Source organism: Galendromus occidentalis, unplaced genomic scaffold (genome assembly GCF_000255335.2).
Source record: "Galendromus occidentalis unplaced genomic scaffold, Mocc_1.1 scf7180000077504, whole genome shotgun sequence".
NCBI classification, from domain to species: Eukaryota; Metazoa; Arthropoda; class Arachnida; order Mesostigmata; family Phytoseiidae; genus Galendromus; species Galendromus occidentalis.
In genome coordinates, this window is record NW_003805492.1 from 713,835 (window position 1) to 730,592 (window position 16,758).

Below are 16,758 nucleotides of genomic sequence, written 5' to 3' on the forward strand. Positions count from 1 at the left end.
TCGAGTTCTGCTTCCTACGGCATGGAATCTACCGGAGGCGATTGGATTGGAACTCGACCCTCGACAAGCAAAGGGACCGCGGGAGCCGTTGCCGCACATGGAGGGCTCGAGCTCCTCTCTCGCTCGAGGAATCTGCCGACTCCGGGGAGCCCCCACAACTAGAGGAATGAATTTCCTTCTCCCGGAAGTCGTGGAAGTCTCATAGGCATTAATTCACTTGAACCGATTTCCAAGGAGAATGAGTCGACATTTCCTCGTTCCGACCAATGATACAGGGGCATGGTCCAAAGTCCAAGAAGCGCCGCTCTCCAGAATCTGGTGAACCGGCAGTGGTCTCGGACTCGTTTCAGAAATACCCACGGTTGCGTCACTCGGGCAGCTCCGCTCACCGTATGCGTAGTTCCCGACAAGCTCAGCCATGAGCGATTGGGACCTCATCCGCACGACAGCCAAAAATATCGTCATATTTGCGTCGTTCGAGGGCCGAGAGCTCGTACAGCCGAGCTGTCTATCCGCTCAGCGAAACTCCGCACTAGGACCGAGCTCGAGGAAATCCCAAAGAGGGAAATTCTTAACGTGACTAGCTTGCTCTCGAGATTTCAACGCACGCCGGGGCAGAATCCGAACAATCGCTCACCTCTTAAATTCCAAGAGCTCACCCACAGAGTCTTGCTTCTCACAAAGTCCTCCAACTCTATGATCTTTTCTCTCTTTCTCACTCGTTGCCTGGTGCTGCGGATGATTGTGAAGAGCAGACGAACTTTTCTCCGCCAAAACAAGTCGCCTTTTCCGCCACGATCTCAAACATCGAGAGCTTAGAACCGAGAGGCGGTCTGATTCCTCGAGTATTTAGGTGAGTCCGGAGAGTTGATCCGATCGTTTCGAGCCCAATATACCGATCCACCCATTCAAGCGCAACAATCGGTGAAGACTCTTCTTCCGCTGGAAATTCGAAATCAGTAGCAACTCCATTTTGACGGGTTGCTCAAGCTTCGAAAACGTTCTCTGTTCGGTCTTCACGGAAATTTCCTCGTACAATGGCTCCATGACGGGATCGAGTGATTGAGCACGGAGAATATTCGGAGCTCGGCTCGTGGAAGATCCGAGCCGTCAATTCAGTCGTTCGAGGACTCAGTCTCGATTGTGATTGTGTGCCTTTTCCACCGAGACTCCATTGAGGATCACCGCCGGTTTCTTCGAGTTCCTCACCCACGTCATCTGTGTCGTCGTCAACAATGTCGGTCCTCTCTCGATACAGGGAATTCGTCGAGAAAAACCCGATCGCTGCGAAGCAGGTCGAGGCAGTGATCGAAATTTTCACCTTCTGGCGAGTACATGGAGGCTGGGAGATCTTCAATGAGGGCATGCGAGCGTCGGCGAAGCTCGTGCAGCTTGCCCACGACATCATTCTCAGACGGCATCATGCGCTTCCGATAAGCGCAGTGCAGGTAGTTTCGACCCTGAAGACCATTCTCCAGGCCTTGGACTATCTCCAGTGTTTCCTGGAGAAGATCACTTTCTTTGCGAGCGGCGACGCGTACCGGTGGTCGATGATTGCTTTCATTCAGACGGCGAAAACCGTGATCCGTGCCGTCCTCCTGTTCCACTTCAAACAGGGAATGTCAATGAAAACTCCCGTACCGCCCTTGGAGCGCGGCCAAGACCTGGAATACGCCTCCAAGTTGCGGTCTCTCCGCCACGAGAAGAGAGCTCAGGCGACCTTCACCTTGAAATCGGGACGCGAGGTTCGGACGCTGGCCGCCACGCCCCCGCTGAATAAACGGCGTTGGTGCGAAACGAAGAAAGTCGATCCCATGGAGCAGATGGAAGAGAAGTTCTCATTCGTGCCGACCGAACTCCAAGGACCGCAGCTCATCGGCGAGGTTATGTACCTTATGACGCCAATGGCGCACCTCTTCGCCATGAAACTTTTCGGCACGAAGTCGTGGAAACCTTTCCTCATCGCTCTGGGAATGGACGCATTGAGCATACAGCAGATGCAGCAGGGCACGAAACAGCTCCAGAAACCAGAGAAAATCGAGCTCTCCAGAAGAGCACGGGGTCTGGCCGAGTACTTCCTGCGAGCTCCTTTGTACGAGACGCATGTGAAATCGAAACTCCAATCATTGAAACAGGGCATTTTCGACATGTTCCCATTCATCACTTTCCTCGACCAATTCGTTGAATACGAGCTCAATGAATTAGAAACAACCTACTTCAGGACGTGGGGGAGCCACTGATAGTATGAACGACGGGAGATATATTTATAATATTATATTATTTATATATATTTTGACCTCTTTCCCTAGCCAACTTTGCCAAACGCTATGTACAATAATTCTGATGTGATTGTGTACAGCTCAAATTCTCAGTATTTGACGCGGTTCTCCAGACAATTATTTGAATGATTCCATTTTCATGAGCCGTATCCGTACCGGATTGCTTAGGATTTGAAGATGGGCTCGAAACAATTTCCTATCTATGTGACACTATCGAAGAGTATAGCTAGTTCTTTAGAGAGCGGGTGATTCCGAGTATTTTCCTAATTTAACATATCCAGACGCTAAATGTCCCATGTCATTCTATGCCTGGCTCACTGTCAGGAAATTAGCGGCATGGAGCAATCGGCTAACCAGACGAACGGCATTCCAGATGAGACCTCCGTGTTCCGTGGGGCGTTTAAGGCGCTGAGGCTCCCGAGTAAGAAGTCTCCCTCGTCTGAGGAGGGGGTATAGGTGACCGACTCGTCGCGATGTTATTATTCTGCCCGAGATGCGCGAATATGTTGTCGGCCGAAGAAGGGTCAGAAGCTTTCAAATTCGTCTGCCCCACCTGTCCCTACGTATATCAGATCCGACAATGTATTTCGAAGAGAACCTATCCTCGCTTGAAGCCGATAGATGACATCCTCGGCTCGACAGCCGCCTGGGCCAACGTAGACTCGACAGAGGAAGCATGTCCCAAGTGCGAGCATCCGCGTGCCTTCTTCAGACAAATGCAAACTAGGAGCGCCGACGAACCCATGACCACATTTTACAAGTGCTGTAATATGAAGTGCAATCACCAATGGAAGGAGTAAACAATTCGAATAGCTACGTGAGACCTGTCCCTCCGCTTGGAATTCGCCGATTCCGAATCCGGACGAATTATTATCGGGAATCCTCAAGCCCGTTGCCTGGCGGAGAAACTCTGGAAAGATTTTGTAAAGGTCCTCGTTCGGCGAATCTCGATTATTCCGCTCTAATAAATCGGCTGTTGTTCAATACGATGACATGTATAAGTCCATGATCGGTCTTTAAACGTTATTTGCGGCTCGGCGCACAGTTTCAGGGCTCAAAAGTGAGCTGGAAGTTCGTGTTCCGGATGGATCGACCGACCGGTGAGAATCTTTTCTCAGAGTGACGATCTCCCCGCATTATGTTTTTGACAGGATGGTAATTCTTTAAGGGACGCGTACCGAACTTTTCGCGTCCTCTCCGAAGGCTGCAGCTGCCGTGAGCACAGATCGAAGCTGCTCCGAAGAGAAGAGGGAGTAGAGAGCGGTATTTTCTGCATTCTCATCGGCTGAGGTCCTGAGAAGAACACAAGAAGCGCACCGAGTCGGTGATGTTGCCTGTGTTGTCGTTGTTGTCGTTGCCGCTGCTGCCGTTGTGCTTTCTTGTTGCATTCCACACTTTGTATGTTTGGTTGCTAGCGACTGCAGGGGCAGGGAGGAGGCGTTGGCTACCGCCTTGGGCGTATAGAGAGGTGGGCTGAGCGTTGTAGGGGGATGTTGCCAGACGAAAGCACTCCCGACGTGTGTCTTTTTCGAGTCGGCTCTGGTGTATTAGCTCTCCTAGCGCTGCTGTCCTCGTAACGTCCTCCGTTCCGGCGCTCGTACACGCCCCTCTCCCCCGTTCGACGTAAAGGGCCGTAGGAATTTGCTTGTTTGTCAGCAAATCACTCCCGGATCCTAGTGCGAGGGACGAGGAGGGATTTTTTGGGGTGACATCGGCCGAGCGAGAGGGGCGCGATCCCTCCACTCCTCTTTCCAATACCAACGTAGCTGATCTGTTTCTACACACTCTCACACAGACGCACATCCACTCGCAGACGCACGCACACACACACCCAGAGGGAGATAGATAGGAAGAAGACGATATAAGAAAACTAATATCTGGTGTCACCCACATTGCACTCGCTATCGACAGCGCTGAGAGCTGTGCCGAACAACGGTAGCGGATCTGTTGCAGCTGATGCTGCACCGCGCGGCTTCCCTCGTTGTTCCGGGAGGCTGGTTTTCGAGTCGGTCGCCTTCGCTTCAACTTCCGAATCACTTCCGACTCCCATTTCTGGACCATCGTAGTCCCGGCACGGGCCGTCCCTACGTAGCGTACACTACCGAATCTGTTTTCCAAGCGTGGAATAGCGAACGCGATATCTGTAGAGCATTCCGACAGCACCCCTCCGGCAGGCGGGAGAGTGCTTCGGGGAGCAGCAGGGATATGGACGAACGCCAGGTGAAGTCTTGCCCGATATAACGGCTTTGCTTTCGCCGGCGCCGTTCCCGATATCTCCCGCAATCGACGAGTCTCCAAAAACTTCTTAGATTTAAAATTAGGAGCAATCCGAATTTGAGACGTTTATCCTCCCGGACTGTTTCCAACATCTATTTTCTGATAAAAATTGAGGAAAACGGATTTTCCCGCTTTTGAACTACCTATGCGGGACGCAATTCTTCACCAAAGCCGTACAGCGGAACGCTCCGCTATAAACTTTGGTGCTGCTGAATCAGGGACTTCTCGACGGGAAAGCAGACGAGAAGTGTTCGCGGTCCAAATGCTGTCTGTGTCTTCTGAACAGTTTCGGGGGAAATTCTCGCTCCAAGTCGGCACTTGGCCGTTCTGAGACAAAAGCGTGAAGTTCCCCAATATAATCTTGATTGGTGAGTTCGCGGTGGCTGCTACGAAGTACCGGCATCGACCGGATAAGATCCCGGGCGCCTGGATATCACGATCTCCGATTGGAACACGAACGCCTGAACTTCCTTTACCCCCGCTCAGCTTCACTCCTGATGTATCGATCGATGAGTCTTCGGTCGTTGGCAGCTCCAGGAAGGAATGATCATCCCGAGTCTACGCCAGGGTCTGCCACAATGCCCTCGGTCTGTCTTTGATCCCCATCCTGCAGCTCCTTCTCATCTGCCGCCCCCTGGTATTACGTTCATAGTTGTTCTGTCGGCTGACTGGGAGCGTCTCTTATTGGAAAAGTGCCGCAATATATCAGGAGAACGCTCCTTCGCCTCGATTGGTTTCTGACCGGCGAGCTCCGAACAGACTGTGCAGAATACTTTCGTCCGACATTATATCTCATATCCTGGCTCCTCGGGTACCTCTCGGAGGCAATTCACGATCAATCCGCGCCGGGTCTAGCGTCGATGCTTCCAAAATCTTCTGATGCTGAGTGAGTCCGACGGATTACAGTCCTTGGACCGGATGCTCGCGGCCATGACAGACGAGGAAAGAGAGTTTTGGGTTTGAGAACAAACAGAGACGCAATTATCCGTCGGATACCTGCATAAACGTCCTGTTCCGTAGTCAGACGTCTGTCTGTGTCATAGTTCTTGATGATGATTTGAACAAAGAAGACGAACAGGGCTGGGGAGAGATCTTGGCTGGGAATTCCCATGCGCCTGCGGGACGGCACGTCGGAGGGAAGATGAGCAAGAAGCAACTTTCATTTGATTTGCTCCGATGTTATTTAGCAACGTCGGTTTCACTTAGCTTTCCGCGGAACCGCATGAGCTGACCGAGGCAATGAAGATCCCTTTCCGAAGGCTCGAGCGGAACAGAATACATATCTGGCACACCGAGCTGCTCGGGTGGATAAGCAGCAGGTGGAGGACCGGAGGGACGGATGGATGGATGGATGAGTGGGCGGTCAAGTGGGTGAGAACTTGTTAAACACTGGCAAGAACTTCGGTGGTTTGAGCATCTGAGTTCTCGGAGTTGCGAATCCAGTATCAGTATCACTCTGCTTAGAGCAACGTGCTGGACTGACTGCGAGCCAGAATCGGGACGAGAGGAATTTTCACGTCCTAGGATTATGTTCCATCAATAGTCGCTATGTGGCTCTTCCGCCTGACGACGTATTTCCTCCTATGGAGTATCTCGGCGCCCGATGTCTGCGACGGAAACGAACAAATGACGCTGCTCAAAGCCTTCCAACAAGTGAAAAATGTGCCCATAATTTTGTCGGTGTCCCGCACTCCTCCGAGGAGATACCAGGGAGGAAATCCGGATATTCTGAAAATAACTTCGCCCTCCGAGCTACAAGAAAGGTGAGTGTCTGGAGTCGTGTCAGTGATGGACACCGGATACGGTTGACGTCGAAAATCTCCGCTTATGTCTCTGCCCCTGTGGAGAGTTCACGGAATAGCAATGGCAGAACCCTTGTCGGATAATTTCTGATTGAAATCTCTTTCCAACAGTGCCGAGCTAAATGGCGACTCTCACGAAATGCCGAAGTACAACACGAAAAAATCGAGAGCTCATTCAAAAGTGAAATACGTTGTCGTGAAAGACGGATCCTTCAAGAAATATCACAAGAGACCCTTTTCGAGCTATGCCGAGTATTTCGGGGGCCCGTACAAAAAAGAGATTCTCTACGAAGACGAAGACCACACCTTCATCCGAGTTTCGTCAGTGAAACCTCGACCCCAATACGCTCACGTTAAGATGTTCCACGAACCGGAGAGCGAGAGCTCGAAGAATTGTCCCTTCATGCCACCGCAAACTCACGTGCAACCTCTCCTGAGCCAGGACCAGCACGAAAGTCCTCCACAGGCCCCCGCACCTCAGGATAACCACCTTGTTCACAATATCGGCAATATCAATATCTTTGATCAAAGTCAGGATCGAGAGCAGCGGGAGCCTCCCAGATACGGTAACTCCGTGAATCCTGGCGGAAATCACGATCGCCGTCACTTCCTCATGATCCGACCGGAGAGCACTGGGCTCCAACATCGAAGGCCTCCACCTCATCGAGCCGCCGATAACCTCAATGCACACGGACCGAACTCTCATGCCGTGTATTACCACAGAGACACCGGTCCCCCTGAAGCCAGCCATCATGTTCCACCTCAGATCGAGCTCCATGTCTCGAACGACCGAGCTCTCAAGCAGCAACTTCATGAGCCGCGGAGGAAACCTCCCGCACCCCATCACTTCGCTTCAACGAATTTCCGCAAGCAGCAGAATCGCCTTCCGAATCATGTTCCGCACGATCTGTACCAACCGAGATTCCCGGACCACCAAGAAAATCCTCGCGAGGAAGATCCGCATCAGGGTCACGAATCGCGTCTTTTCGGAGCACCGGCGACGTACAAGAAGAAAGATAGGTCCAACCGTCGCGACCCGATGGTGTACGCCGGCGCCATGAACCAGGATTGGCCAGTGAGGGAAGCGCTCATGATCTCCGATGCCAAAGGGAATCCATTGGTGTATGCTTCTCCCCGAGAGACTCCACCCTTCAGCTTCCGCAACAGTTTCCGACGGCGCATCGGACGGAATGTCATTGATTTGCCGTTTCATTAGTTCTCTCCATCGTGAGCCTTGACTTTTTTTCATCTTCCGTATTAGCGCCGGTCTGTGTCTCGTTTTTCAAAGCTCGTGTGTGTACAAGTGAGGTTTGCTCGGAAGCCTACCCAATCTATTTCTTATAAGGCGTGAAACAAATTGACCGTGAACTCCGTGCGTGCGATGATGTGTTGTGCAGTGCCATTGTTCGACGCCGCCGGGACGTGGAATATCCTCCCTGAACAGGGGACAGTGAACTTCAGGGGAACGCTCTGGGAATGCTTGCGATGGGAATGAGAGTTTCCCGATTGAGGCCAAAATATAAGGAATAATCAAACTTGTAAACTTGTTGCAAACTAATTGCAAACTTGTTCGCTGCCTCATGATTGTTGTTTCGAGTTCCCCCTTGGACCTTGCTCCTTCTGCCAAGAAGCTCGTTCGGGAGGAGCTCGGCTGCGCTCAAGTCTTTCTCGAATAAAATCGTGGAGGGAAATCAGACAGTAATCCTTCTATGGACTCATTTTTCTCTGTTTGGCTCAACCCGCCCGCATCATGTCAGTTTTGGTCAGCGCGCTCATCTCATCTCGTTGATTCGAATTTTTCACGCGATGAGAGCGCGAAAATTCCCGGGCAATCGTGTTTTTTCCTCGCTAATATCACAGTAACGAAAACAAAAGCTCGATCCCAGGGCTGATTCCGGAAGACTCATCTGTCAAACTGACGCATGTTCTCAGAGGCGGATTCTTTTTCGGCTACGAATAACATCGTGGCGTTTCGCTGGGGCTAATTCAGGACGTTCGACCGATTGAGGGTAGTGGATTCAAGTCTCGTCCATGTTGTCCAGTCAGTCGGACAGACAGACAGACAGACAGCGAATTTCATCGACGGCATCCTTCTGCTTACTTCCATACCACGAGCCCGGGAAGAAAGCCGCTACGACTACGAGGGCTCTTGGACTTAGGTTGCGAGTCCCCATTCCGATCCAGTCGGCCCCCATCGCATTACGTGGCGAGCCTGCACCATTCCCTCTTGACGTCTCCTATTCTGCCCCTCTCCGGATCAATCCAGAGGTCATCACCGCCAGGGAATGTCTCAAACTGGCTGAAAAATCGCGGGCGTCGCCATGTCGATAGCCGGGAATCGTTTCATCGGGATAATTTTCGCACGTTTGCTGTTCGGAAAAGCTCTTCAAATCCTGATGCTGCGCTCAGTCGACACGCTAGTCGCGAGGCTGCATTTCGATTGGAGGAGTGTCGTAGCTTGACGCTCCAATTTTGCAATGTTCGTGCTGACGATAACGACAGCGAGGCATCGAGGTGAGTTTTGGCAAATGACATCATAGCTCGAGAAACGGACTCTGTGGGGAGACGTCATGCGATGGCGAGGGACCGTTAGGGAAGTACGAAGGGGAAGGAAGGAGGGGACGACATTTCGTGGTGCTTGCTGGGACCATGGCTCGGTGGCTAGCGAAATGGGAGTGAGGCATTCCACACATTCCTGACCGCAAGTTTCCGAGTCGACTGTCTGGGAGTTAACTTCTGAAGTAGCGAATGACGGTCGCGGTAGCGGCAGCAGCCGCCGCCGCCGCCGCAACAACAGCAGCTGCTGCTCCCCTACTACCAACGCGGGACTTTGGCAGCAGCATACGACGGATGAAACTTTGAAAATTTCTCGTCACGTAGTTCGTGCTACTCGTATCGTTCAACTCTGAACCCGAACTCCGGATCTTCCCGGTCTCGGAAGCCCCTCGAAAACGCAATGATACCGTGAGGACGGCAACGTAGCTTCTTTGATTTTAACTTTCGATGGGTTTCCTCAGCGACGGCGGAACTGAGCCAACCTCAGTTATCAGGACGGGCCTTCGGTGGGATGTGTTCGCTGCCGATTCACGTAATTCATTCCGAATTCGTCCGGACAGACGGGAACATCAGGGATCTTATCATATTTGTTCAGTCGAGTTATTGTTGAATTATTCATCTTGATTACCGCAATTCTTGTCGCTGTATCGTTTTATCGCGAGTTCGGTTTCCTTTTCGGATCCACACCGTGTTCCGGGATTCACGCGAGCAGCTTCTATCAGTCCCTACACGGCTAGCAGAGCATCCATTGGCTTCGTCTCACGAATTCAATGTCCGAAATCAGTGTTCCGCGGAGTTATTTTCGAGGAGTATATAAGCGTTTTAAACAAGGTTGTAATGGAAAAAATGTAGCGATAACCGGGACGGATCACATTATCACCGGTAGGCAGATCGATTTAGTGATGTAATCGTCCGCTTGGGTGAAATCGACTGCGGCCGCGTACGCCGGCCTTCCGGCGCGCGTAGTGGGAGAGGTGCTGAAAAGATGATCATAGAATGCGTACGGGTCGAGCAAACATACACTGATGCTGCAGAACTCCGAAACGGAGAAAGGACAGGGTTTCGCTGGGAACACTAGGCTTCATATTATATTGAGCTGCTATTCGCGCATTAAACTACCCGAGTCGCTGTCGTGGAGTCGTCGTTCATGTCGTCACTTTGGGTCGATGATGAATGACCGTGTTTTCGCCGGGTCCGACGGAAAACCCTTGGTCAAATCCAGATCGGGCGTTTTCAACGATCTGTGCGATCCACAGGATCGATTACCTTCACGGTCCGAGCATCAGCGAGCCAAAGCAAGCGAACAAGGTACACAGATTCTCAACGAGCTCATCGTGGGGCGGATCCCGACGGATTCGACAAAGACATTGCGCGAATCGGCGGAGCTCCATCGATATCCAAGACAAATACCTACTTGGACTCGGGAGTAATTTGAACACAGCCTTCCGAAGAGCTGTTCCTATTCTTCTCAGTCTAGGGCGCGACAATCGACGGAAGTAAAGACAATGCGGGATTCCGGGGCGGCGGACATTCAGACGGACGGGCAAAGCGATGTAGACACGCGCCCGCCGCTCCAGACAAGGTGAAACAAGGCAAGGGTGCATCCCAGTTTAAATCACCCATTCGATTTGGCGCCGCTGCCGCCACTGGGGTCATTAGCGCGCGGGATCCCTATGGGGGTCGTCAGACGGCGCCCGCGACGACGGAGGCAGTGGTGGCAGCGATGGCGGCTCCATGGTGTCGAAACCGTGGTAAGGGCAGAGCGTGCTATTATGTTTGCTGTTACCGTCATGGGCCTGCTAAGCTAAGGGTCCGTTGTAACAACAACCCACCCGGTCAACTGAGCTGGCGCCGCCACATCGCGCGGTCCTCCGCGTTCGAACCGTTGGACAAGGTGAGCTCAGCTCGGATGCTTTTTCATGCACCCTTGCACCTGTGTGAATGTGATTCATCCAATACGATCTCAAGTGAAGTTCATGATGTGGTGCCGTGAAAATAAGTGAGCTTCTATTCCAGTCGGATAACAGGCTCTGGGTAATCCAGGATGAAGGGTTCGCCCCTGGCAGTGGTCCTTTTGTCGGTGCTGGCAGTGTTGACGTTCCTTGACGCTGGGGTAGAGGCTCAAAAACACCTCGAGGGCATCAAGCACGTCATTGCCCTGAAGGTGGGTCTGGAGTTTTTTCCCCATTCCGGAAATCGGAGCCTGAAATACCAGGCTCCCCCAGGGCTCACGCTCCGTCGATTCGCACCTTCTACAGCAGCTCATCGTCGGGAAAAATTGGAATCGGAGGTCTAATACTCTGCCCATCCCTCTAGGTGGCGCACAAGAAAATCAAAAAGTATCTGCCGAAGCTGATCAAGTCAATTCACGTGATCCCCATGCCTGTACCGATCCATATCTCCAAGGAGGGACCCAAAGGCTTGGTAGTCTTGACCCCTAAACTTCCGCATCATCTACCGTGAGTTTTACTGATTAGATTGATGAGTGGTGAGGGTCACGCGAGCCGTACTGTCGACTCGTCGGAATCAGAGCCGAAGCGATTGCCCGAACTTTCAACTCGATAGTCTCGTTTTTCTAATTGGATAAGTATTCCTGACTCTCTCCGATCCAAAGGGGTTCTGTTTTCGACGCTCTCGCGCTCACGACGTTCGGAACTGTGCATTCCTGTTCCTACTGGAGGCGTTGATGGGTGACTCCTTCGGAACTACCTAATAATAATAATAATTGTATTATTTGTACTTATCTCGTGCTCCCAACGCATAAGCGGCAAATCAGTGAAGCGGTGTTCGCTAGTGTACCCTCTCGATTTCCGACTAATACCTGAGCTTTGCTTTTCGATTGACAACCTTAATCCTCCCACAAAAATATCGGTCGGCCTCGGCAATTGAGCTTTGGCCCTTCCCATCGATGGCGGAGTCCTCACCGGGCTTTTTCGTGGCTGGATTTGTTATACCGGCGAGCGGTGGTGAACATGGCGCCTTGCCTTTCGCGAGCTATGAAGGAAGACGTTGAGCATGAATGATACTTTTTCTTTCCGGTGTTGCTGATAAACGCTCAGCCAATTCAAGCGGCTAAAGCGGGTCTGCTTACCATTTCGCAATTCGTCCAATGGCGTCTGGCGACCGTGACTGTGAAAACGGAAGGTCTAGAATTCTATTCAAACTTCCATCTGTATCAGATAACGACGGGAAGCATCCCGTTCGAATTCGATCGTGCCGCTTCCTTATGGGGGCTCAATATCACCCTGTTCGGAGAGCCAGTAACTCTCAGCGGCATTCAAAGCTCGAATCTGATATTCGAGAATAATTAGACTAGACTTCGGATACCAAGACCACTTCGAGGAGCCACAAACGGAAGACTGCTTGTTTTCTATCACAGGAAGCGGACAAGTGTCGAAAGTCGATATTCGCGGTTTCAAGACGTTTCACAAGTGCCTATATGAATCGCACTATCTTTCCACATGGAGCCACGCTGATGCGTCGAACGGAAGCGTTTTCTCATGGGAAACTCAAGGAAGAAGAAAGAAAACAGACGATACATTGCCGCCGAGTGAGAAAACTTAAATTACCAGGAGTAGCGACAAAGCTGGGGAAGTTCGCAGCCGAATAGCTGGCGGTGAGCAGTAACCATCCGAATCATGAAGACTGAGGTTTTTTACCGGGACAAGGTGCGAGAATCGGATGAGCCGATGCCCGAATTTTGCGAAAAATCCAAGCAAACACCCAAGCTGTTGCAATTGAGTAACTCGAGGAAGCGAGAATTGCTTCATCCCGCTAACTAAGGAGTTGCCTGATAGTGTGATCGAATCGGACGCGGGTGAAAGTGAAAGAAATTCAATCGAATGGCGATCTGCTTGTTTACAGACCGGTGAGCCCCTGCAATTATGCCAAGTATTGGGATGCGAAGGATATTGCAGGCTCTGGCTGCGAGCATGCGGTCGGAGGTTGGCCGTGAAATCAGCATCGACGACTCGGGATCAATCGATGATAATTTCCACGCAGTTCCTCATCGCAGCTAATTCATATCTTCCCCGCGGCTGGGGTTTCCCCACCATCGCCGGCTGCGAACAAACGGTCCGACATCTCTGACGATTTAATTCGCCCGAAATCCAAATAGTTAGCTCCCGCACAGATTTTGCCCTAATATATCCGACTCTCATGCAGGACATGAATAAAGAGTGTACCATTCTATGTTGGTCGTCTTCTCGTCTTATATATAACCTTTTATTCCACCCAGGCAGCGATTCACCGAGCTCAATGGGAGATCTGATTCCACTGGACTCATTGGACGAGCAGATTTTCAGTGTTTCAGCTTTCGTTCCAATAATTAAAGGTCTGAGAGGGCGTCCACCGAATGATACGGCAGTACGCTAGGATACTATGGTGGCTAGTGACTAGGAGGCTTTATCGAAAGAGTCGTTCATGCGGCTCTACCTCGCCAATCGCTCATAAAGATAAACTATTAGACACGTGCAACGAAGTAACATCTCGAGAGTTAGCACTCTCCCACTGGTATCTGTTCCCCAGACTCTAAATAGTCACTCTGAAAAACGATACTCTTCTCTCTCGCGCACTTAGGCGGTGGAGTCAATCATAGTCTGCGCTCGGACCCCATGTCTCTTTGTCCGGTCTCCCGATAACAGTGTCTATTGTCTGACCTTGCACCGAGACCTTCACTCTACGTCTCCATAATGTCTCCGCCATCTCTCGCAAAAACATCGGAGACCAGAGCATGCGGACAGACGGCGATCGCGATCATATGCATTATCTCTCATGAGCCTCCTCACTCCAGGATCGACATCCCTCATCCATGGAATCATTCAAAAGGAGCGATTCCAAAGTATTTGTTCGAAGAATGACGTTTTGAGCGGTCAATCCAAACATCTTTGAGTGGCGGAAGATGAGGGGACTCGAGCGAATGATCCGCGCGCTCCGCTCATCGGGCGTCGGCACACGGAATCTGAATCAACTCGCATCAAGACGTTCGTCGGAGAGTTTGTACGCGCCTGAAGAAACCATCAACCACATACTCAGCAGCGGGGACCTCAGCGAGACGCCGGAACGCTTCAATTTCGCCCGGGACATAATCGAATATTGGGCAAAACGCGAGAATCGGCTCCGAAATGATCGAGTTCCGGCACTATGGACAGTGGAGCAAGGCTCATCGTCTCGAAAGTATTCATACCGGGAGCTTTCGGAACTCTCGAAACGCATCGCCGGCGTTTTCCGAGATTTGGGGCTCGAGAAAGGCGACCGTTTATTGGTGTGTTTGCCAAAATGCTCGGAGTTCTGGACAATACTCTTGGGTGCAATAAGATACGGACTCGAAATTTGTCTGGTGACCAGCCAGGCAACGAGCGAGGATTTGAGGCTCCGCATCACGAGATTCGATCCCAGGGTGGTGATCAGCGAGAAACTCGATGAAGTCGATTCCGCTTGCGCGGATGCCCAAGTCATGCACAAAATATCCCCACGGAGAAAAGCGAAAAGCTGGAAGAACCTTAACTCTTTATTGGATTCAGCGAACGACTTCGACGGTCATCAAACATCTGAAAACGATCCCTGCCTGATTTTCTTCACGAGCGGAACGACCGGCAAGCCGAAAATGGTGGAACACTCTCATAGCTATACGCTGGCTCACGTGTTGACCGGTAAATACTATCAGTGTCTCGAACCCAGCGATATTTATTGGTGCATGACCGACCCCGGCTGGTCGAAAGTGGCGTGGGCCACGTTTCCGACGTGGCTCTTCGGCGCCGGAGTTTTCGTCGATACTTCGTCGAGGTTCTCGGCTCAGGACACCCTGAAGACTCTGCGGGAGTTTCCGGTGACGAAATTCTGCGCTCCTCCTACGGCTTATCGGACGATGCTCGCGAACTCGGGATCGACCGACTCCTTCCGATTCCCGAAGCTCAACGATTGCCTCAGCGCGGGCGAACCTCTGAATCCGGAAGCGTATCGCGCGTGGAAAAGATTGACGGGAGTGGACATTCGCGAAGGGTTCGGACAGAGCGAAACAATGCTGATCGCCTCAACGCCTCGAGGCCAGCCGATCAAGCCCGGCTCCGTTGGGCCCCCAATGAAGGAGCACGACATTCGGGTTTTGGACGATGATGGAAATCCAGTCCCGAGAGGAACAATTGGTCATTTGGGCATCCGAGTTTCACCACGGAGACCACTCGGACTCTTCCGCGGATACAGAGGAGATCCGGAAAAGACATCAGCGGCGTTCAAAAACGATTTCTATCTCACGGGAGATAAAGTGTGCGCGGACGAAGACGGTTATCTTCGGTTCGTGAGCCGCTCCGATGACGTTATAACGTCGTCGGGTTACCGGATCGGACCTTTTGAAGTGGAAAGCGTGCTCCTGGAGCATGACGCTGTGCTTGAATCGGGTGTTATCGGAGTTCCTGATCCGCAGAGATTTGAAGTGATCAAGGCTTTCATCGTTCTCAACGACAATTATTTGAACCACGACCCCCAAGAGCTGATCGCGGATATCCAGGCCTTCGTGCGGAGGAAAACAGCACCGTACAAATATCCGAGACAGATAGAGTTCGTCAAGTCGTTGCCGAAGAACATCGGAGGTAAAATTCAACGGAACCTTCTGCGGGAGATGGAAAGAGAGCGTCGCGGAGCTTGATGCGCTCTGAAATTACACATGACGCAAAAGTGTTGTCCCTCCCGAAGTGAGTTGGATCTTCGGACGGAGTCACTTGGATCTTCGGACGAAGTCAAGGCCTCGAAATCGATAACTCAACGGATTACCTGGAGCAGCACGCACTCACTCAGCACCTGCAATAATCTCTCCCCGGTCATGTTCTCATTGATTTTACGCTTGAAGTATCCTGAGCGGGACCGATTCGAAGCTAGATCGTTTGTCACCAGACCGGGGTCGCACAATGGCTCTGACTGACTTGCTGGATGACTGGCGACAGGACTCGGCTGATCGGTCGGTCGGCTCACTCCGCCTCCGAGGCAGCTAGATATTATGGCTATTTGGATATCGCGTTGTTCGGAGCAGGTGCAGTTCACCTCGTCAACCGGAAGAAACGATAAGACCCTCTTTCGCCGTGCGCCCGCGCCACCCTCTGAAGACAATGTTTTAGCGATCGAATTAGCCTTGCATGTGGATCAATATACCTGCTTCTTTTTCTCCTCTTTGAGTCTCTTTGTTGTCATCTGAGCTCCAGCGATTGCACGATGCTGTTTGAGTGGCTTGTTTTGAGGTAAACAGCCTTGGATGATAGCTAGACCCGTGAAATGTGACCCGAATTCGCCTTCGGTCGAGCGGATGACTCTTGCCGAAGAGCCGAACTCGGAAGGTGAGCGTCTCGCGATTCGATTGGACCGCTCCCAGGCTCCGCTCTTCTTGACGAGGAATAAACTTCGAGCGATTGATTTTTCGTCAAATGTTTTCCCGAGCACGACTTTCGGAAAAAGAACCCTATAATGACACGAATACCTCCGGAAAGCGTTCCGACGTGAGGGAAACACCGAGTCCGATTTCCGCAGAGTGGTCTTCCACCTCGACGTCCCGTCCGTTCCCGCGGGAATCCATGCCCAACAATTGATCCCGCCATTGAGACTGCAGTAAATGACCGATAGCAGCACCTTTGGTTATCTCTTGACGGGACCGGGAAGTCTTTGGGAACGACGCCGGCGTCGACGACTCTCCCGTGATTATCGGACCGATGATAGCCCGCCTCGAATCCGATCCCATCTCCTGCGATGTTGTGAAAGTTCCACGATCCCGCTGAATGGAGGTCGACAATCGTGTTGCCATGGAGGAAAAAGCCTCATCTCTCGCATGGCATCGATCATCTATATATATAAAAACGTAT

The 16,758-nt window shown here is 51.7% G+C and overlaps 3 protein-coding genes across 3 annotated transcripts in view; 2 read left to right on the forward strand and 1 right to left on the reverse strand.

Annotated features, from left to right (window-relative positions):
• The window catches only part of wal (electron transfer flavoprotein subunit alpha wal), a 1,642-nt gene extending 1,177 nt beyond the window's left edge, over positions 1-465 (reverse strand). Inside the window, exon 1 of the mRNA XM_003746861.2 lies at positions 361-465. Coding sequence (XP_003746909.1) covers positions 361-465 — 105 coding nt within the window. The remainder of the gene's footprint in view (positions 1-360) is intronic.
• Positions 466-1,051: 586 nt separating this feature from the next.
• LOC100899479 (peroxisomal membrane protein PEX16-like) lies at positions 1,052-2,540 on the forward strand. The gene has a single exon (XM_003746862.2). It carries the CDS (start codon positions 1,236-1,238, stop codon positions 2,238-2,240), a length of 1,005 nt encoding a protein of 334 aa, XP_003746910.1. The 5' UTR covers positions 1,052-1,235; the 3' UTR covers positions 2,241-2,540.
• Positions 2,541-13,770: 11,230 nt separating this feature from the next.
• On the forward strand, positions 13,771-15,557 carry LOC100899897 (acyl-coenzyme A synthetase ACSM3, mitochondrial). Its single transcript, XM_003746865.2, has one exon. It carries the CDS (start codon positions 13,815-13,817, stop codon positions 15,555-15,557), a length of 1,743 nt encoding a protein of 580 aa, XP_003746913.1. The 5' UTR covers positions 13,771-13,814.
• The last annotated feature ends 1,201 nt before the right edge of the window (positions 15,558-16,758 follow it).